A 23,055-nucleotide genomic window follows, 5' to 3' on the forward strand; every position below is an offset into this window, starting at 1 on the left:
TGTGTCCCCCTGCTCGGGCCCGGGGACATTGTGCTCCCCAACCGCTCCCCCACTCCGCCTGAGGCGGCCATTTTGGGAAGCCCCCACTCTGCCTGAGGCGGCCATTTTGGGAAGGCCTCACTCCCTCTTCCCTCTTGAGGGGATTCATCTCTCCCGCCCCCGCCCCAGGCGACGACGTCCTTGTTCTCACCATGTTACCTTACCTTAGCCACCGCCTACGGCCGCCACCCACCCCGGACAACCTCAGGGCCCCCCCGCCGCCACAGGGTTATTTGGTCATGAGCTCTCGGACTCTCTCGGCCGCTGGCCGCTTGACTTTGAGTCTGATCGGGTAGGGTCGGCTCTTCCCCCGACCCTGGTCATCGCCTGCTTATTAACACTATTGTAGTGTGCCTTACTGTAGCATGTTGCTATATTTGCGATCTCGCTTTTTATTGTTTATTGTCGTCTGATTTTGAATTTGATCAGGTCACCCCTTAATCGAGTCTACCCCCGACCCTGGTCATCACCCCTTTTATTAACACGACTATATTGTATCATACTGTATCATGTTGCTATATTAGCACCACTGTATTGTATCATATTGTATCATGTTGCTATATTACAGATTTCGTTTATTACTGTTTATTGTTGTCAGTGCTGCCACCCACCTCTCTGGCCTCGCCATGTCCCTCCTTCCTCCCTCCCCCCTCCCGCCCCTTCCTATCCTCCCCTTCCCCTTCCCCTCTCTCGCTCAGCTCTTTCCCGCTCTCTCCTCTGTCTCCTCCCCCCCTCCTCTCTCCCGCCCTAGAACCCCACTTTACCAGCGCTACCCCTCTTCCCCCTCCCCCTACTCTTCCCCCCACCAAACCCCCTCTTCACCCCCTTCCCCCTTCTCTCTTCCCCACTCATGCCCCATCCCAGTCCTCTTGTCCCACCGCCACCCCTCATCCCCCTCTCCTCGTCCAGGGCCCCGCCACCTCCTTCCCATCCAAACCCTCCCCTCCCCCCGCCCTTCCCCCCCTCCTCCCCTTGCACCCACAGCTACTTTCAAGTGTGGCCTCTGGAACCCCCGCTCTATTACAGGCAAGCTACCTTTCATCCATGACCTTTTCCTCTCCCGCTCTCTCCTCCTCCTCGCCCTTTCGGAAACGTGGCTCTCTCCCGAAGACACGGTCTCCGCCGCCGCTCTCTCCAGCGGAGGCCTCTCCTTCTCCCACTCCCCCAGACTCACCGGTAAGGGAGGAGGCGTCGGCTTCCTCCTCTCGCCCCGATGCCGCTTCCGCACTATCCCTCCTCCCCCCTCCCTCTCCTTCCCCTCCTTCGAAGCCCATATCATTCGCCTCTACCACCCACTCCAGTTACTTGTCGCCGTCATCTACCGCCCTCCCGGTCCCACCTCCGACTTCTTCAACCACCTTGACCCCTTTCTCACCTTCCTCCTCTCCTTCTCTCTGCCCACTCTGATCCTTGGAGACTTCAACATCCATACGGATGTACCCGACGACTCCTCTGCCGCCCGCCTGCTATCCTTCCTCGACTCTGCCGACCTCCTCCTCCACCATACCGCGCCCACTCACCGACTCGGTCACACCCTCGATCTCGTCATCTCCTACCGCTGCACTATCTCCTCACTCACCGACTCTGAAATCCCTCTCTCTGACCATAACCTTCTCACCTGCCTCATCTCTCACACTCCCTCCCCCTGCAAATCTTCGCTACTGCCCCACAGAGACCTCCGCTCTCTCGATCCCATCCGTCTTTCCAATAGCATCTCTCCTCACCTTGCCTCCCTGTCCTCTCTTCCCACTCTCAACGAGCGGGTCTCCGCTGTCAACTCCACCCTCTCTACTCATCTCGACTCTCTCGCCCCCCTTTCCCTCCGCCACTCTCGCTCCACTAACCCACAGCCCTGGATCACCTCCTCCGTCCGCCTCCTACGCTCCTATGCTCGAGCTGCTGAGCGCTGCTGGCGAAAGTCCAAGCACCAAGCCGACCTCACACACTTCAAATTTATCCTTTCCTGCCTTAACTCTGCCCTCTCCTCCGCCAGGCAAAGCTTCTTCTCCTCCCTCATCGACACCCGTGCCCGTCACCCCCGCCGATTGTTCCGGACCTTTAACTCTCTCCTTAGGCCCCCTGTTCCTCCCCCTCCCCCATCTCTCACCCCCAATGATCTGGCCACCTATTTCCTCATGAAAATCAACACGATCAGGTCTGAGCTCCCCAAAGTCACCCCTCCGCCTCTCCCCTCCCCCCCAACAACCCCCTCCCCTACTTTCCCATCCTTCCCTGCAGTATCCTCAGAGGAGATCTCCTCCCTCCTCGCAAGTGCCACCCCCTCCACCTGCGCCTCGGACCCCATTCCCTCTCACCTTCTTAAAACCATCGCCCCTGCCCTCCTCCCTTCCTTAACTTCTATTTTTAACCACTCAATCTCCAAGGGCTCCTTCCCCTCTGCCTTCAAACATGCCCACGTCTCCCCCATCCTAAAAAAACCCGCTCTTGACCCCACTTCCCCCTCCAGTTATCGTCCTATCTCCCTACTACCCTTCCTTTCCAAAATCTTAGAACGAGTCGTCTACAATCGATGCCTAGAATTCCTTAACTCCCATTCTCTCCTAGACCCCCTCCGCTCTGGCTTCCGTCCCCTCCACTCTACCGAGACTGCTCTCTCTAAGGTCACCCATGACCTCCTTCTTGCCAAATCCAATGGCTCCTACTCCATTCTGATCCTCCTTGACCTCTCTGCTGCCTTTGACACTGTCGACCATCCCCTCCTCCTCCATACCTTATCTCACCTTGGCTTCACGGACTCTGTCCTCTCCTGGTTCTCCTCTTACCTCTCTGGCCGATCATTCTCGGTCTCCTATGCTGGAGCCTCCTCCCCCTCCCATCCTTTAACTGTCGGAGTTCCTCAAGGGTCAGTTCTTGGCCCTCTTCTGTTCTCCATTTACACGCACTCCCTCGGTGAACTCATCCGCTCTCACGGCTTTGACTACCATCTCTACGCAGATGACACGCAGATCTACATCTCCGCCCCTGTCCTCTCCCCCTCCCTTCAGGCTCGCATCTCCTCCTGCCTCCGGGACGCCTCCACCTGGATGTCGGCCCGCCACCTAAAACTCAACATGAGCAAGACTGAGCTCCTCATCTTCCCTCCCAAGCCCGGTCCGCTCCCAGACTTCTCCGTCACCGTGGATGGCACGACCATCCTTCCCGTCCCGCAGGCCCGCAATCTCGGTGTCATCCTTGACTCGTCCCTCTCGTTCACCCCACACATCCTATCCGTTACCGAGACCTGCCGGTTTCACCTCTACAATATCGCCAAGATCCACCCTTTCCTCTCCACCCAAACGGCTACCTTACTATTACGGGCTCTCGTTATATCCCGGCTAGACTACTGTGTCAGCCTTCTCTCTGATCTCCCTTCCTCCTCTCTCGCCCCGCTCCGGTCTATTCTTCACTCCGCTGCCCGGCTCATCTTCCTGCAGAAACGATCTGGGCATGTCACTCCCCTTCTTAAACAACTCCAGTGGTTGCCTATCGACCTCCGCTCCAAACAAAAACTCCTCACTCTAGGCTTCAAGGCTCTCCATCACCTTGCCCCTTCCTACCTCTTCTCCCTTCTCTCTTTCTACCGCCCACCCCGCACGCTCCGCTCCTCTGCCGCCCACCTCCTCGCCGTCCCTCGGTCTCGCCTATCCCGCCGTCGACCCCTGGGTCACGTCCTCCCGCGGTCCTGGAACGCCCTCCCTCCTCACCTCCGCCAAACTGATTCTCTTTCCCTCTTCAAAACCTTACTTAAAAATCACCTCCTCCAAGAGGCGTTCCCAGACTGAGCTCCTCTTCCCCCTCTACTCCCTCTGCCATCCCCCCTTTACCTCTCCGCAGCTAAAGCCTCATTTTCCCCTTTTCCCTCTGCTCCTCCACCTCTCCCTTCCCATCCCCACAGCACTGTACTTGTCCGCTCAACTGTATATATTTTCGTTACCCTATTTATTTTGTTAATGAATTGTACATCACCTTGATTCTATTTAGTTGCCATTGTTTTTGCGAGATGTTCTTCCCCTTGACGCTGTTTAGTGCCATTGTTCTTGTCTGTCCGTCTCCCCCGATTAGACTGTAAGCCCGTCAAACGGCAGGGACCGTCTCTATCTGTTGCCGACTTGTTCATCCCAAGCGCTTAGTACAGTGCTCTGCACATAGTAAGCGCTCAATAAATACTATTGAATGAATGAATGAAAGTTTCTTGTTCCAGTAGAGCTGTTGTACTGTTGCCGTGGATGTCTTCAACTTTTAGGTGCTTAAAATGTAGCTATCTTAGCAGTTTGGAGGCCACTTTTCAGAGCAGTAGGTGTGTAGTTTGTGTGATCTTGGAATGATTCAGATGATGGTCCCTGTAGAGCTCTGCTTTGGGCATGCTGGGATCTGTACACCCCTAAGGTCACTCTCTGAAATTTAGGCAGATCTTGAACTTAATAATTGGTTCTTGAAAACAGTGTCCTAATTCAAAACACTGGTAGGTCGGAATCGATTTTCTCCTAGGAATAATGGTGTAAATGGAGATTGGTTCATGATCCCAGGTCAGGTACCTTATTTTTCAAAACAGTTCCCCAAACATTTTACTCAATTACAGATGAGTAACAAAGCCATATTCTTTAATTCATATTGAGCCAGAAAATTTTCACAAATAGGGTTTCTGAGTTTTACATCAAGTAATCCACTTGTCTGCCTTGTGACCTTGGGCAAGTCCCTTAACTTCTCTTTGCCTCAGTTAACTCATCTGCAAAAGGACGATCAAGACCATGAACCCCACGTGGGTCATGGATTGTGTCCAACCTGATTAGCTTGTATCTACCTCAGTACTCAGTACAGTACCTGGCACATAATATACACTTAAATACTTAAAAAAAAAAGTAATTCCCCCTCCTCCCACACACCGATCTCACTCTCCCCAACCTTCTTTAAACTGTCTTCACACCATCCTGCATAGTGTGGCTTTAAGTTTTTCTCCATGTACCTATAGCTATCAAGTTTCCTCTGTACTTCTTTTCCAAATGCATGTGTCTGTCCCTCCTTCCTTGGTAATGTTTTCTTAATTTTTACAACATATTTAATCGATGGACTGGTGCCTTCCCTAGCTGCTGTTCCCTCCCTGAGACTGCCAAATATCCAGTACCAGGCCCAGGAGGAGGGGTAGATTTAAGGGCAACCAGGAGCCATGGGAAAATAGGGACTTAACTTGCCTGTGAGAATAGTGATGTGGAAACATGGCAAGTGCCTGGGCTTTGCTGGCCATCTGGACAGAGAGGATGGGGTAGAATTTGGGAATGTGGAAGAAGCACTGACAAAATTTGATGTCAGACTGAATATGGGGGTAGAAGGAGGGAGGAGTCAAAGTTATAGGTTTGAGATCTGGGGAAGATGTTGGTCTTGTAAGTTGAGGTGGGAAAGGTAGGTGGAGGAGAGGATTTGAAATAGAAGATAAATAGTTCAGTTTTGTTCATATTGAGAGTGAAGTGCTGGTGGGGCATCCATTTAAGAGTATCTTGGAAACAGGAGGAAATGCAAGATTACAGATAAGGAGAGAGGTTAGGGCCAATGATTTGGGGGGTCATAACGTTGATGTGGTAGTTGAAGCTGTGTAAAGCACGTGAGTCCTCAAGAGAGCATTGAAAAGAGCACAACAGAACAGAATCTTGAGGGATACCCACAGTCAGGAAGTGGGAGGCAAAAGAAGAACCAACAGAAGAGACAGAAAAGTACTGGTCAGAGAAGTCGGAAGTAGGAGAAGAATTGGGAGAGGATTGGGCTTGAGAAGCCAAGACGAGATAGTGTTTCCAGGAGAAGTGTATACATGTATGTGGCACTTAATGCAGTGTACTGCACACAGTAAGTGCTCAATAAATACCAATGATTGATTGATACCCCTTTCCTTCTTTGCTTAGTGGAAAGCACACAGCATTGAGAGTCACAAGACCTGGGTTTCAGTTCCACCTCTGCCACTGGCCTGCTGTGACTTTAGGACTGTCCTTTAACCTTTTTAGGCTTTGGCTCTCCAGCTGTAAAATGCAGTTAGTAGTCGATCAGGCTCCCCCGATTAGACCGTGAGCCCCTCATTGGGCAGGGATTGTCTCTATTTCTTGCCAAATTGTACATTCCAAGTGCTTAGTACAGTGCTTTGCACCTAGTAAGCACTCAATAAATACTATTGAATGATCAATCATATTGCTTGAGCCATTACTGTGTGCAGAACACAGTACTAAAGTGTCTTTTGAGAGTACAGTGAAACAGATTGGGTAAGTGTATTCCCTGGATTGGGAGACCTTTGTGTATTAGGGACTCTGATCTGATAACTTCACGTCTATTTCAGTGATCAGTGCATAGTAAGCACTTAAAAGTGCCATTATTATTATTATTATTATTCCTCCTATCTGTAGTATATTTTAGAGTCTGTCACCCACCCAAACCACCCCTAGATTTTAAGCTTCTGGAAGGCAGAGATCATCTTCACTGGTTCTCTTGTACTCTCCCAAGGGTCAGAACAGTGCTCTGCACACAATAAGCACTCCATAAATACTATCGATTGGCTGACCAATAGGGTAGTTTGGAGGCAACTGAGAGAGAAAGCTGGGGAATACCAGGTAAGGAGAGCTAATAGGTAAAAGAAGGAGAGTTGGGGATGGGGTTGGGTTTCTTTTCTCTTGTTAGTGTTAGCAAACCTGTTATTCTTGCACTGAGTCCGCCATTGACTCCCGTGGTAATGGCAAATAACGGAAGTATTGCACATGGGAAGGTGAGTTCTGGAGCAAGAAACCCACTCAAAGAAGGAAGGAGATGGCAAGACAAAACTCCTACCCAACAAGATGGGAACACATAAGTACAGTGAGCCACAAACCAAGTAATAAGAAATATGATAAGAGAAATAACTGAACTGACATAGACATTTGCGCTGTGGGTAGATAATGGGATGGCCTGATCAGGGAGGGAGTTAGTCAAGACATACCTTGGGAGGCAGCATTTTAAAATTGTATTTGTCATTCCTGGTGTTGCCAGTCAAATCCTTTTCTGTATTTATCACTCACGGTCAATAAATGTTGAAAAGGATTTGACCGACACAGTAATCGCAACCTGACCGTGGTCTTGTTTTATGAAACTTTTTGCTCCACACTATTAAAGTAGTCTTACTATTTTAATTTTTAGCACATTATCAAGTATCATCGTGCTTCAAAAGCAAATAAAAAGCCCATGCAGTTGCCAAGATCTATGGTCAAATCGCTACTCTACCAGATCCTTGATGGAATTCATTACCTCCATGCAAACTGGGTGCTTCATCGAGATCTGGTAAGTACTCTACATTTTGCCTGAATCATGCTGAATAATGCTGGTTTAATAAGTACTAATATCTTCAAAATTCGGAAAATATCAGAAATAATATTTCACATTGATCCTGGTCTCGGTTCCTATTACTGTTGCTGACTCAGCAGAGAGTTTCCCAGATAAAACAAACATTTCTTATTGTTTTTATCCTTGATATATACACTGGAACCTGGTAAAAGGGTGGCAAATGCTAATATAATCGAACACTAAATCTCTCAACTGGTGTTTATTTGTTAGGCAACGCAATCTGAATGGAAACTTTTTTTTTTTAGAGTACTTCTTAAGCACTTAGTGTGTGTCAAGCATTGTTCTGGGGTAGATGTAAGTTAATCAAGTCAGGCACAGATCCTGTCCCTCATGGAGTTTCCAGTTAACAGTAAATTGCCAAATGAGATGGTTTAGCTTCCCCAAAATATAGTCACAGGACCTGAATAACTCTTTTGGACTGTGGGGCAAATACGAAATGCACAAAGTTCACACAGATCCGAATGCGTAGATGATGCAGAAGGGAGAGGGAGCCAGGGAAAAGAGGGCTTAAAAGGGTAAGGCCTCTTGAGAAGTGGGGAGACGTGGACTGAACATTTTTTCAAGAAATGATCTGGGCTGGAGAATGAAGTTTGGGCTGGAGTAGGGAGAGACCACTATCTCAGGGATCAATTTCAACTTCAACTGACATTTTTGTGTGTGTGCTCGTATGCACGCACGCATTAGTTATAATGATCATCACAACCACAGGATACTTCTGTTAGCTGTCAGTATAATTGTATTTTAGGCAACACAGTATTTAATATGGCAGTGCTCTTTTGATTCCTCTCGCTTATCCTAAACAGGCTGCTAGGGATACCAGAAAGTTGCGATTTGGCAACTTACCTTACAAGAACAAAGATTTTACTTACATTATATGTACCAAAGGACTTCAAGTGAAAACACTGTTGGGTTGAGAGTTTGCTGGGAGAGGTGACGTGTTTAATAATAACCCATATAAAAATAGGTTTGGTAGTCAAAGTGTGATGGTGTCATTTATTTTAGCTTTCTAGATGAGTAATTTCTAAAGATCCACAACTGGGTAAAAAAAAAAATTGATTACAGCTATTAGTATTAGCTCTTCCTATTTTGGAGGCTTCTGGCAGATCTGTACCTTTTTGGTAATTGAGAGAAGCCCAGAAATAGTATACTAGAGATTTCGGAATATATGGGCACAACAAATTAAGACATGATTTTGCAGTCAGGTTTTCAGACCATAAAAAGCCAGTACTGTTTACGGCATAAGGTGAAGAGAAATCATGTCACTAGACGTGGGTGTTGATATTTCACGCTGCAAGATTTTGCTCTGATGAAATTTACAATACAGTGTTTTGTTTAGGGTAACTGACTTCCAGAATTTTATACATAAATTAGAGATAATTCAAATAGAATTCTAATAATGATTAAGGTCATTAAGGAATTTCTTTATAACGAAAATTAAAGAAGCTAGATAAATTTGGTATGGTTAAGTGGCAAGGAATGAAAGGCAGAAATGTACAAATATTTGAAATGCGTAATGTAAATACAGGGGCAGAAAAGGATGTTTTTAACATAATAGAGCAGGGTAGAGCTAAGAGTTCTGGGATAAAAGTACTGACAAGACTATGAGTTCTTATCAGGAAATATTTACTGGGTCCAAATTTCAAGAATTAATAAAAAGGGCCCTCATACAACATTTCTTTTGTCACTTGTGAAAATCCTGAAGAACCTGATGGATTTATCTGATCTTCAACACACGTGGAAAGGACTACAATTCTACGGCAGCATGATTAGATTTTGTGGGAATTGCCAAAGTCTGATTCTGTTGTCTGCCCCCAAAACCATGAAAGGAGACATTTGCCTTGGAAAGAGGAGCAACATAACCTAGTGGAAAGACCACAGGCCCAGGAGTCAGAGGACCTGGGTTTTAATTCTGCCTCTGTCAGTTGCCAGTTCTGTGATCTTGGGCAAGTCTCATAATAATAATAATGGCATTTGTTAAGCGTTTACTATGTGCAAAGCACTGTTCTAAGCGCTAGGGAGGATACAAGGTGATCAGGTTGTCTCATGTGGGGCTCACAGTCTTAACACCCATTTTACAGTTGAGGTAACTGAGGCACAGAGAAGTTAAGTGACTTGCCCAAAGTCACACCTGACAAGTGGCAGAGCTGGGACTTGAACCCATGACCTCTAACTCCCCAGCCTGTGCTCTTTCCACTGAGCCATGCTGCTTCTCTTAAAATAAAATAATAATAATAATAATGACATTTGTTAAGCACTTACTGTGTGCAAAGCATTGTTCTAAGCGCTGGGTAGATACAGGGAGATTAGGTTGTCTCACATGGGGCTCACAGTCTTAATCCCCATTTTACAGATGAGGCAACTCAGGCACAGAGAAATGACTTGCCCAAAGTCACAGAGCTGACAAGCAGCTGAGCAGGATTTGAACCCATGACCTCTGACTCCCAAGCCTGTGCTGTTTCCACTGAGTCACGCTCCTTCTCTAACTTCTAAATTCATAACTTCCCTGGGCCTCAGTTTCCATATGTAAAATGGGGGCTCAGTGCCTGTTCTCCCTTCTACTTAGACTATGAGCCTCATGTGGAACAGGGACTATCTCCAACTTAATTAACTTGTAATATTAATAATGATGATATTTGTTAAGTGCTTACTATGTGCCAAGTTCTGTTCTAAGCGCTGGGGTAGATACAAGGTAATAAGGTTGTCCCACTTGGAGCTCCCACTCTTAATCCCCATTTTACAGATGAGGAACAGAGAAGTTAAGTGACTTGCCCAAGGTCACATAGGTGGCGGAGCCGGGATTAGAATCCACGTTTTCTGACTGCCAAGTCCGTGCTCTTTCCACTAAGCCATACTGCTTGTATCTATTCTAGGACATAGCACAGTGCTTGATACAAAGTAAGCACCTAACAAATATAATAATGATGATAATAATAGTAATAAGCACCTAAGATGTTGTCACTCATTTCCTAGTTTCACCTACACATAAATGCTCATTGAGTGTGATAGGCCTTATAACGAAAAGTGAAAATCAAGCACTTTTAATTCAAAAGTACAATTGTCCAGTTTTCTGTCCCTGAATAAATTAGCATCTCCTATTCTCAGCTGTAACTCCTTAAACCAAATGAAGTCAGATTCATTTTGATTTTTAGAATCTATTAGAACTAAACACACAATGAATGACTTTATGTTTCAAGTTTTAGTCAATTTATCGTTTTCCCATATGAAAGCTAAGAGTCCAAATGTCAAATGAACATTTTTGCAATGGTTTATTCATCTGAACTTTTAAAAATTCAATGTTTCCCTAGGTTTCTAAAACTTAGACCTTGCTGAATCTCTTCCTCTCTGTAGTCTTGCATTTCCTCCCACCTTCAAGACATCTCTACTTGGATGTCTTCCCGTCACCTCAAGCTTAACATTTCAAAACAGAACTCCTTATCTTTCCGTCCTCTCTGAAACTTTCCCATCACTGTAGAAGGCCCCACCATCCTTCCTATCTCTCAAGCCCCTAGCCCTGGCGTTATCATTGACTCCTCTCTCTCATTCAATCCATATATTCAATTCATCACTAAAACCTGTCAGTCCCACCTTCACAACATCGCTAAAATCCACCCTCTTCTCTTCATCCAAAATGCTACCCCGTAATACAGTCACTCTGCCTATCCTGCCTGGATTATTGCATCAGCCTCCTTGCTGACCACCTAGCCTCCAGTGTCTCCCTACTCCAGTCCATACTTTACTCTGCTGACCAGATCATTTTTCTACAAAAATGTTCCGAACATGTCACTGTGCTCCTCACAAAACTCCAGTTGTTTTTCATCTACCTCCACATCAAACAAAAACTTCTCATCATTGGCTTTAAAGCACAAAATCACTTTCCCCCTCAACCTCACCTCGCTACTGTCCTATTCATTCACTCAATAGTATTTATTGAGCGCTACTATGTGCAGAGCACTGTACTAAGCGCTTGGAATGTACAAATCGGTAGCAGATAGAGACGGTCCCTGCCCTTTGACAGCTCACAGTCTAATCGGGGGAAACGGACAGACAAGAACAATGGCAATAAATAGAATCAAGGGGATGAACATCTCATTAAAGTAATAGCAAATAAATAGAATCGGGGAAGGCACCAAAGCTTATTGTTGAAACTACAACCCAGCCAGCACACTTCACTCCTCTAATGTTAACTGTGCCTCATTCTTGTCTATCTAAGCCAACAACCTCTTGCTTACATCCCGCCTCTGGTCTGGAATGCCCTCCCTCCTCAAATCCCACAGATAATTACTCTCCCCCACCCCTTTCTCCTCCACACAACTCCTCCAAGAGGTCTTCCCTGTCTAAGCCCCCCTTTCCTCTTCTCCCACTCCCTTCTGCATCACCCTGACTTCATTCATTAAATGGTATTTATTGAGCACGTACTGTACGTAGAGCACTGTGCTGAATGCTTGGGAGAATACAATGCAGCTATAAATAGACACAGTCCTTGCCCACAAAAAGTTTACAGTCTAGAGATGGGGGGAGACAGACATCAGTACAGATAAATTACAGATCTGTACCTAAATGCTATGGGGCCGGCGGGGGGAAGAAGAAAGAGAGCGAGTCAGGCTGATGCAGAAGGGAGTGGGAGAAGAGGAAAGGAGTGGCTTAGTCCAGGAAGATCTCTTGGAGGAGATGTGCTCTCAGTAAGGCTTTGAAGGAGGGGATAATAATTGTCGGATTTGAGGAGGGAGGGTGTTCCAGGACAGAGGCAGGACATGGGCTAGGGGTCAGCAGCAAAACAGGTGAGATCGAGGCACAGTGAGAAGGTTGGCATTAGAGGAGCGAAATGTGTGGGCTGGATTGTACAACGAGAATAGTGAGGTGAGCTGGGAGGGGCAAGATGGTGGAATGCTTTAAATCCAATGGTGAGAAGTTTTTGTTTGATGCCGAGGTGGATGGACAACCACTGGAGTTTTTTGAGGAGCGGGGTGGCATGTCTGGAGCGTTTTTGTAGAAAAATGATCTGGGCAGCGGAGTCAAGTATGGACTGGAGTGGGGAGAAACCGAAGGTTAGGAGGTCAGCAAGGAGGCTGTTGCAATAATGCAGGCAGGATAGGAGGAGTGATTGTATTACCATGGTAGCAGATGGGATGGAGAGGGAAGGGCGGATTTTAGCGATGTTGTGAAGGTGGGACTGACAGGATTTAGTGATGGATTGAATATGTGGGTTGAATGAGAGAAATGCCAAGGCTTTGGACATGTGAGACAGGAAGATGGCGGTGCCGTCTACAGTGATGGGAAAGTCAGGGGGAAGGCAGGGTTTGGATGGGAAGATAAGGAGTTCTGTTTTGGACATGTTAAGCTTGAAGTGATGGGAGGACATCCAAGTAGAAATGTCTTGAAGGCAAAAGGAAATGCGAGACTGCCGAGAAGGAGAGAGATCAGGACTGGAGATGTAGATTTGGGTATCATACACGTAGAGGTGGTAGTTGAAGCCATGGGAGTGAATGAGTTCTTCAAGGAAGCGGGGGTAGATGGAGAATAGAAGGTGACCCAGAACTGAACCTTGAGGAACAACCACAGTAGGGGGTGGGAGAAAGAGGAGCCCACTAAGGAGACTGAGAATGAACAGCCAGAGAGATAAGAGGAGAAGCAGGAGAGGACAGAGTCAGTGAAGCCAAGGATGGATAACATTTCCAGGAGAAGTGGTGGTCCACAGTGTTGAAGGCAGCTGAGAGGTCGAGGAGGATTAGGATGGAGTAGATGCTGTTGGATTTGACAAGAAGGAGATCAGTGTGGTGACCTTTGAGAGGGCATTTTCTATGGAGAGAAGGGAGACAGAAGCCAGATTGACGGGGGTCAAGGAGAGAATTGAAGGAGAAAAATTGCTTCCTTTATTCTTCCCCCCTCCCAGCCTCACAGCACTTATTACACATCTGTAATTTATTTATATTAATGTCTGTCTCCTCCCCTCTAGTCTGTAAGCCCGTTGTGGCCAGGGAATGTGTCTGTTTATTGTTGCATTGTACTCTCCCAAGCTCTTAGTACAGTGTTCTGCGCACTGCAAGTGCTCAATAAATACAATTGAATGAATGAATGAAGTGAAGATACAGTGAAACTTAATGCTAAAGAAAGTGCCCAACAAAATGCCCAAATCTTAATCAGTAAAGGGAGTTGGAAAAAAAAATAGAACTTCATTTCATTGAGCCCCTTGATGCTATCGCTTTTGTTTTGGCAGGGTTCATTTCAGTCATTATAAAAGAGCAATGAATCTAGTCTCCAAAATCAGCGTAGTAATTTTAAAACTTTCTAGGGAAACATGATTAATATATACCTGCAGGAGATGCAGAAAGCAGTCACCAGAATTACAAAAAGTATGAAATATCATCAGTTTTTGCTGTTGAGAATCATGTAAGTGAAGTAGCAAAGAGAGGGGGAAATTGAATACAGAAAAGGAAGGCACAGAGGAAGATGAACTCAGAAAGGTTAAATGAAGCAAACAGTTAATATTTTGATTATACAATTTCTTCATTCCATAGAAATAACAACAGTACTATTTGTTCTTCTGACTCCCAGCCTGTGCTCTTTTCCTAGGCCACGCTGCTTCTCATTATTCTAATTGCACGCTTACTGTCTGTTGCGTTGTTTATCACACAAATATATAAAGAACTATCCAAGTAAAACTCCTAAAGCTCTTAAGAAGGGAATAGGTAACAGAAACAGGAATTATGCAGTGGAAACTTTAAACCAATATCCTGAACCAGCAGTAAACTGACCCTAATCTGGTATATGTTATTAATAATAGAATAATAATGGTATTTGTTGAGCACTTACTATGTGCCGAGCACTGTACTAAGCATTGAGAACTGTACTAATTTAAAACCCTGCATTAACCCATCTCATTATCCTTTCTCTGCTTGATAGGCCTTTCACATGAAAGACCAAGGTATCAATTTTTATAGGCATAGACTGGGATCCCACTGAACACTTTCTTTTGACCATTCCAGTTTGTACCAGCCTTAGAGTTGACCTAGTTCCAGGAGATATCATTAGGTGAGCAAGCCACTCCCAGGAGTGCTGAAAAGAACAGGCAAATGAAATACCTCTTAGATAAGGTTGGTGCCTTCTGAAAGAAAGGCTACCATGCCTCTTGCAGTAATATCTCTTCGGGTGCCCTTGTGGCCTGGGCAGCCCATCACAATGTTCTAATCAGTCACTCCTTTGTCATTTACAAGTCACATCCTCAGTATATCCCCTGTGACTGTGGCCCTGCGTGACCATGGGAATTCAGGAAGGGTGGAAGCCCACTGACTGACTCTGCATGGAGTCTCTATTACAGCACTGGATGCAATGGGACAAGCTGGTGATGAAGATAGGCTTGGGATACACTTTTCGAATTACGTACTTCTTCATCAAAACTGTAGCCAGTGGGAAGTTGGGTTGGAAACTAGCCCCCAACAGGGATCAGAATATCCACACCTGCCTAGAGGTAGGCAACTGCTGTGCTGCTCCCTATAAGCCTCGCTTGCCTCAACTGCTTAGCTGCTTTCGACACTGTGGACCATCCCCTTGTCCTGGAAACACACTCCAAACTTCGTCTCACTGACACTGTCCTTGACTCGTCTCTCCCGTCCACCCCACGCATCCTATCTGTTACCAAGACCTGCCGGTTTCACCTTAACAATATCGCCAAGATCCTCCCTTTCCTCTCCACCCAAATGGCTACCTTACTGCTACGGGCTCTCATTATATCCCGGCTAGACTACTGTGTCAGCCTTCTCTCTGATCTCCCTTCCTCCTCTCTCGCCCCACTCCGGTCTATTCTTCACTCCACTGCCCGGCTCATCTTCCTGCAGAAACGATCTGGGCATTTCACTCCCCTTCTTAAACAACTCCAGTGGTTGCCTATCAACCTCCGCTCCAAACAAAAACTCCTCACTCTAGGCTTCAAGGCTCTCCATCACCTTGCCCCTTCCTACCTCTCCTCCCTTCTCTCTTTCTACCGCCCACCCCGCATGCTCCGCTCCTCCGCCGCCCACCTCCTCACCGTCCCTCGGTCTCGCCTATCCCGCCGTCGACGCCTGGGCCACGTCCTCCCGCGGTTCCGGAACGCCCTCCCTCCTCACCTCCGCCAAACTGATTCTCTTTCCCTCTTCAAAACCCTACTTAAAACTCACCTCCTCCAAGAGGCCTTCCCAGACTGAGCTCCTCTTCTCCCTCTACTCCCTCTACCACCCCTCCTTCACCTCTCCGCAGCTTAACCCTCTTTTCCCCCCATTTCCCTCTGCTCCTCCCCCGTCCCTTCCCATCCCCTCAGCACTGTATTTGTCCGCTCAACTGTATATATTTTCATTACCCTATTTATTTTGTTAATGAATTGTACATCGCCTTGATTCTATTTAGTTGCCATTGTTTTTAAGAGATGTTCTTCCCCTCGACTCTATTTATTGCCATTGTTCTTGTCTGTCCGTCTCCCCTGATTAGACCGTAAGCCCGTCAAACGGCAGGGACTGTGTCTATCTGTTGCCGACTTGTTCATTCCAAGCGCTTAGTACAGTGCTCTGCACATAGTAAGCGCTCAATAAATACTATTGAATGAACTGTCCTCACCTCGTTCTCCTCCTTCTCTCCCTAATGGTTCCTCCTCAGCCTCATTTGCTGGCTTCTCTTCTACTTCCCACCCCGTGCAGTAGGCTCACTTCTGGATCATCTTTCTATTTTCCACTTACCCCCACTTTCTCAGAGAACTCATTCGTTCCCATGGCTCTACTGCCATCTCTACGAAAATAATTGTCAAGTCTTCCTCTCCAGCTCTGACCTGTCTCCTCTGCGGTCTCACTTTTGTTCCGCTACTTGGATGTCCTACCAGTAACAAGGTAAACGTGTTCAAAACAGAGGTCCTCATCTTCCCACCCAAACCCTGCCCTCCCCCTGACTTTCCCATCACTGTAGACACTACCATCCTTTCTGTCTTGCAAGCCTATTAGTTCGGTATTATTCTGGACTCGTTCTCTCCTTCAGCCCACATAATCAGTCTATCTTCAAATCCTGTTGGCTCTACCTTCGCAACATCTTTTGAATCCATCCCTTCCTCTCTGTCCAAATTGCTCCACGCTGGTCCAAGTCCGTATCTTCTGTCTTTGGGCTTCTTCATCGTCTTCCTCACTGACCTCTCAACCTTCAGCCTGTCCCCTCTCCAGGCTATACTTCACTCTTCTGCCCAAATCATTTTTCTCAAAAAAATTTGAAGCCTATCTCTCCACTCCTCACAGACCCCTGACGGTTGCCTGTGCATCTCCACACCAAACTGTAACTCCTTACCTTTAACCTTAAGGCACTCATCAACTCTTCTGTACTTCCCACGTTTTTTTAATGGTATCTGTTAAGTTCTTACTCTGTTCCAGGCACTTTACTAAGCACTGAGGTAGACTGCTAACAATCTACATACAAGCTAATCGGGTTGGACACAGTCCAATTTCAATCAACCATTTTACAGATGAGATAACTGAAGCCCAGAGAAGCTAAGTGACTTGCCCAAGCTCATACAGCAGACAAGTGGCAGAGCTGGGATTAGAGCCCAGGTCCTCAGACTCCCAGACCTGTGCTCTTTCCACTAGGCCATGGGATTTGTGAAGAGGTGTACATCCTGATGGAAGACTCCATCACCATACTCAGGGATCACTTACGGAATGGAGAAAGTACAGTGGGGTCTGCTGAGGTCTCAAAGACAGATTGTCCCTTGTCACCCTATAAAGTGTCTTCAACTCAGAGGTATTGGATGGAAGGGTTTAGGTAGCTCAGTGCAGACCTTCACTTCTACTGCAAAAATGACTCAAGTGCACGATCTGCGTGTTCTAAGACATATCTCTCCCCTCCGAGTCATTGGAGTGTTACCAGTGCTTTAGCTCACTCATATGGCAAGGGGCTCAGAAAGTACACTGTGCAAGAAATCCACTTTCAATTACCTTCACACATATAGATGCACCCTCACCATTGACAGCACTGTCTTTGAGCCAAAGGAATAGTCTAGTGTGTCTGTGTAATACGTCTTGGACAGTTTCTGTGATCTAGGGATGAGTGGATCATTCTCACCATGGGTATTCACCATGGGTACTGTCAGCTTTTAAAGAGCATTTTGATTTGCATGTAGATGGTCACCTCTAGATTAAGAACTAAAATGGCTAAGTACCTTTATTAACATGTAAATTGCTTCCACATATCAATTATTTTCCAGTAAATATGAAATTGCTATACATTAGTATGCTAATAATTAGGAGTAGGATGAGTAATGTACAGTAAAGAACTACGGCACAAATGTAACATTTATCCTGTCAGTGTTAGAGATGCATTTCAGTCGTAATTTTGTGTCCCCTTAGTGACCTTGGAGCTAGTTGGCGAATAACCTTCCTAAGACACGTACTTGTCCTCTATTAAGATATTTTATAATGGGTGTTTTGGATTGGATTACGTGCTAGCGAAATGGAAATCTTATCTCTGTTTTTCAGCACTGTAACCACTCCTAAAGGGCAACAAAGAAATGCATTGTTTGCTGTTGGCAATATTAACAGGCCATGATTAAAACTATAAATAAAAGTTTATTTTGAACAGGCAGTACCCCCACACAATGGTTCTCTTTAAGGGGAAATAAAATTAGTCTTTAATATTATAGTCCTTCCTAGGTTTTGTTTACAAATTTGTAAATTTATCCTATTTCCCTTAACAAAATGACAATAAAAGAATGCTATAAAAATTCAAATCACAATTTTGAAGGTTCATTTAAAACTATATATATATATATAGAGAGAGAGAGAGAGTTGTCCTTTGAACTTAAAGAGACTACTGATGGTGAAAATTCACATGCGTGTTTGAGAGAGGGAGAGAGTGTGTGCATATTGGGGGACGGAGGGGAGTTGGAGGAGCACGAGGGGTGACAGTTCTGGCCACATTATGAGCACAGAAAGGTGCTCCCTTGTGTTGTTATTTTTGATTTTTGAGGTGACTGGCATTTCATTTTTCCCTTCTTGCTCCTTTTTATGTTGCAGTGTGCCTTGTTGATCTATCAATGGTGATGACTCCCAGTTATCAGCGGAAATGCAGGATTGTCTGAGGCTGTATTTTATCGTGTCCAGAAAATGGTCTCCTTCCTCAATTTGACCTTACCATACAGCAGTTGTTTGGCTATCCCTCTGTGGTCCATTTTCCTCACATGCCCAACCCTGTGTAACTCTGTTGAGTTGAGCAAAGCTTCAGTGATAGGAGACTGACTTTCTCTAATCGTGGCTCTGCCACATGTCTGCTCTGTGACCTTGGGCAAGTCACTTCACTTCTCTGGGTCTCAGTTACATCACCTGTACAATGGGGATTGAGTGTGAGCACCGTGTGGGAGAGGGAATGTGTCCAACCTGACTGACATGTATCTACCCCACCACTTAGAAAAGTGCATAATAAGTACTACAACTATTATGATTGTTATTACAAGCTAATCAGGTTGGACACAGTCCATGACCCACATGAGATTTACATTCTTAATCCCCATTTTACAGATGAGACTCAAGGAAGTGAAGTGATTTGCCTAAGGTCATACAGCAAGACAAGTGGTGGACCTGGAATCAGAACCCAGGTCCTTCTGACGTCCAGGCCCGTGCTTCATTCCCTGGGCCACACTGCATCTCTCCCTTGGAGAACTCATTCATTCCTATAGCTTCAACTACCACTTTTACAAAGATGATTCTCAAATTTATCTCTCCAGCCCTGACCTCTCTTCTTTTCTGCAGGCTTGCAATTCCTCTGCCTTAAGGACTTCTCTCCCTGAATGTCCCACTGTAACTTCAAACTTAATATGTCCAAAACAGAATTCCTTATCTTCCCACCCAAACCCTGTCCTCCACTTGCCTTTCCCATCACTGTAGACAATACCACTGTCCTCCCTATCTCACAGGCTCATAACCTTGGTGTTATCATCACCTCATATTTCTCTTACAACCCACCTATTCTGTCTGTCACCAAATCTTGTGGTCCTACTTTGTTGAAATCACTAAAATCCACCCTTTCCTCTCCATCCAAACCACTACTGTGCTTATCCTTTCTTTTCTTTCTTCTTTCTTTTCTGGTATTTGTTAAGCACTTACTTGTGTCAAGTACTGTTCTAAGCACTGAGGTAATTAGGCAATTAGGTCAGACAGAGTTCCTGTCCTGCCGGGGCTCACAATCTAAGTAGGAGGGAGAATAGGTATACCCACTTTACAGTAGAGGAAACAGAGGCACAGCAAAGTGACTTACCCAAGGCCATACAGCAAGCAATTGGCAGACCTGGGATTAGAAACCAGGTCTTTCTGACTCCCAGGCCCCTACTCTTTCCACTAGGCCACACTGTTTCCTCACTGACTTCTTTCCCTCCTGACTCTCCCTGCTCCAGTTCATACTTTACTCTGCTTCCCAGATCATCTTTCTCAAAAACTATTTATTGCATGTCTCCCACCTCCTCAAGAACTCCAGAGGTTGCTCATCCACCCCCACATCAAACAGAAACTCCTTGCCATTGGCTTTAAAGCCCTCGGTCAGCTTGCCTTCTCCTTCATTTCTTCACTGATCTACTTCACTGATCCACCCCACAAACTTTTCTTCTCTACTACCATCCTACTCACTGGGCCCCGGTTTTGAGTATCTCACCACCAACCCCTTTCCCACATCTGCCCACTGGCCTAAAACTCCCCTCCCTGTACATATACACCAGACCTCACTATCCCCACCTTCAAAGCCTTATTAAGGTCATGTCTCCTCCAAGAAGCCTTACTTGATCAAAGCTCTCTTTCCCTGACTCCCTCTCCCTTCTGCATCATCTGTGCACTGGATCAGCAACCTTTGGGCACCTCTCCCTTCCCCCCAGAAGTTACATATAGATCTGTAATTTATTTGTTCATATTAATGTCTGTCTCCCCCTCTAGACTGTAGGCTCACTCTAGGCAGGGAATGTGTCTACCAACTCTGTATATTATACTCTCCTAAGCACTTAGTACGCGGTCTGTACACAGTATGTGCTCAATAAATACCATTAATTAATTGTGTGTCTTCCAACATGGCTGTGTAGAATAAACTGAACAAACCTGGGTCCTTTGACAATGGGAAATGGATAGGAAAGGGCCTCAGCTCTGTCCTATCATGAAGTGGTTTTCATGAAAGCGGTTATCATGAAGCGGTTTCATGAACCAGGCTATCATGAAGCGGTTTTCGAACCTTGTTGAATTTTTCCAGGCAGCAAAATGACTTGGCTAAATAATTTCCTGAGCCCAGATCTAGTGATTGTATCAAATGCTTCTTCAGAGTCTCTGAAAACTCTGCAGAGATCTTGGTGCTTTTCTCGGCAATTTTCTTGAAGTTGATCCGCAGCGAACATTACGTCCACTGGGTCATTCTGTGGCCTAACCCAGATTGGGTATTGTCTGTGTAGAAGTAAGTAATGAGATTCCTTGATAACCATCCCAATCTGATATTTTGCCTTTCTTCTTTGAGAGGGAATGACGATGGCATCTTTGAGATCCTGTGGCATTCCTTAGTGGTCCGTATGTTGAGGAAAAGCTTGCTAAGCTCAACAGATATACTTTCCAGCCCCAGGAGCTTTTCCAGTTTTTCAGGCAATGCCTGGCTGCCAAGACTTCTTCCAGTAGAGCCATTTCTTTTCAGGTTAGGATGTTTTGTATGTTTTTCCAGGCCTCAGGTTTTAATAAGAGAAAGTGTGTTGCGGAGGCCACTGGAATGTTGTCCCTTCAGGATCTCCTTGTCTGTGGTGAGAGGTACCGAGGTGGCATGAAGAGGGCCAAATGTCCTGAATGATGGGCAGAAGTAAAAAAATTCAGCACTCTATTAGCGTAATAACAGATTCTTCTCTTTCTAATGTAGAAAATTTATAGGCCCTGTAGGAACCTGGACTAAGTCACCTCTAAATGACTTTTCAGAACCATTTTAAGTACCGATGGACTGACAGATCTAATACAGATATATCGGAAGAAAAAAGAATCCTGACACTTCTCCTCTGGGTTTCCTTAGCTAGCTTGCCACTTATTTAAATCCTTTATTTCCCGAAGAGCTTTTCTGTGAACAATAAAATTTCACCTTCTTGGGAGGCTCACCGAGGAACACTTGATGCTATTTTGCTTCTTTTAGCAGGTTAGAACACTGGCCCCTAAAATTGTCGTATAATACCTAAGGTCAGAATTCTTCTATAGTATTCTGCAATGTTTGTGCTTTCTCAAACACTGATCTATCCTGAGCTACCCTTGAAAAAAATATGAAATAATATTTTAGTGCAGTATCTGATTAATCATATTGCATCCATACATGCAATATAGTTTAGTAAAGAAAAAAGGTTACTTATGTAGAATCACCTTCTCAGTAACCAAGACAGCCCAGTACTAATGTTAAGGTACCAGATATTTTTTTTTCCCCAAAAGAGAGCCTTCCATAAAAAAAAATTCACTGAGATAGTATTTTGTAATTTTCAATATAGAATTATTTTTATTCAAAATAGAGCCTTTTTTTAAAAAAATTGGAAAACACAGTCACAAAAGAATTCCAAGGCAAGGATCAGAATTAAAAGGTCTATCTCATTTTGCAGTTCACATGGAGGATTTTTTTTAAAAAAAAGGCTTATTCTGCTAAAAAATGTAACATCAAGTGTTTATTCCAGATTGTCTCCTATGATTGCCTGGCTGTTGCTTGATTAAGGTAAACTGATGAGGATGGATGTTGGAATCCAGGTTTGGCTTCATGACGATTTGAATTGTTGATTTATTTTTTTTTAATGTTGATTCTTTTTGGCAAAATTAATTCCTGTTACAACAGTGAAACCAAAAGTTATTCTGAGAGTTTTTGAGGCAGCAGCTCCTCTTGGCCAACCAGCCTTCTTTCCTGGTTGCGTCTAACACCCAACTTTCCAAGACTAAAAGCATCTGATATAGGGATAAGTACTGGGCCATGCTAGACCCGGAAAAATCAAATCAAGGCAGCCAACCTCATGGAAGTGAACTTTAACTTCTCTGTGTCTTACTTTCCTCATCTATTCCCCATCTACACCCACTCCTTCGGAGAACTCATTTGCTCCTGCACCATCCTTCCTGACTCACAAGCCCATAACCATGGCATTATCTTTGACTCCTCTCTCTCCTTCAACACACATTCAATCCATCACTAAATCCTCTTGGTTTGACCTTCAGATCTCTGCAATCTCATGTTTCCTTCTTTCAAGACATCTCTACTTGGATGTCCTGCTGTCTTCTCAAACTTAACATTTCCAAAACATGTCCCTCCCGCTCCATATCTGACAGACCACAACTTTCCCTACCTTCAAAGCCTTATTAAAATCACAGGCCTTCCTTGACTAAGCCCTCATTTTCCCCACTCCCTTATGTGTCACCATGGCACTTGATATCCTTCCCCTGCCCCCTCTTAGCACCTACATATCTGTAATTTATTTTAATGTCTGTTTCCCTTTGTAGGAGGTAAGTTCCTTGTGGCCAGGGGCCATGTCTACCAACTCTGTTGTGTTGTACCCTCCCAAGTGCATAATGGACTGCTTGGCACACAGTAAGCCTTCAGTGAATACCATTGATTGGTAAAATGGAGGTTAATACTTATTCTCTTTCCCTTAGACCGTGAGCCCCACGTGGGACAAGGGACTATGTCCCACCTGCCTGT

General features: G+C 45.4%; 1 protein-coding gene across 4 annotated transcripts in view; it reads left to right on the forward strand.

Annotated features, from left to right (window-relative positions):
- CDK19 (cyclin dependent kinase 19) overlaps nucleotides 1-23,055 on the forward strand; it is a 258,620-nt gene that overhangs the window by 156,968 nt on the left and 78,597 nt on the right. For all 4 annotated transcript variants that reach the window (XR_003753661.2, XM_029047094.2, XM_029047095.2 and 1 more), the window contains one exon: nucleotides 7,186-7,326. Coding sequence is in view for 3 of the 4 variants with exons in the window: in XM_029047094.2 (XP_028902927.1) it covers nucleotides 7,186-7,326 (141 nt within the window). In the remaining variant the exon portion in view is untranslated. The remainder of the gene's footprint in view (nucleotides 1-7,185; nucleotides 7,327-23,055) is intronic.

The sequence above is a fragment of the Ornithorhynchus anatinus genome, chromosome 19, assembly GCF_004115215.2.
Source record: "Ornithorhynchus anatinus isolate Pmale09 chromosome 19, mOrnAna1.pri.v4, whole genome shotgun sequence".
In the NCBI taxonomy this organism is placed as follows: domain Eukaryota; kingdom Metazoa; phylum Chordata; class Mammalia; order Monotremata; family Ornithorhynchidae; genus Ornithorhynchus; species Ornithorhynchus anatinus.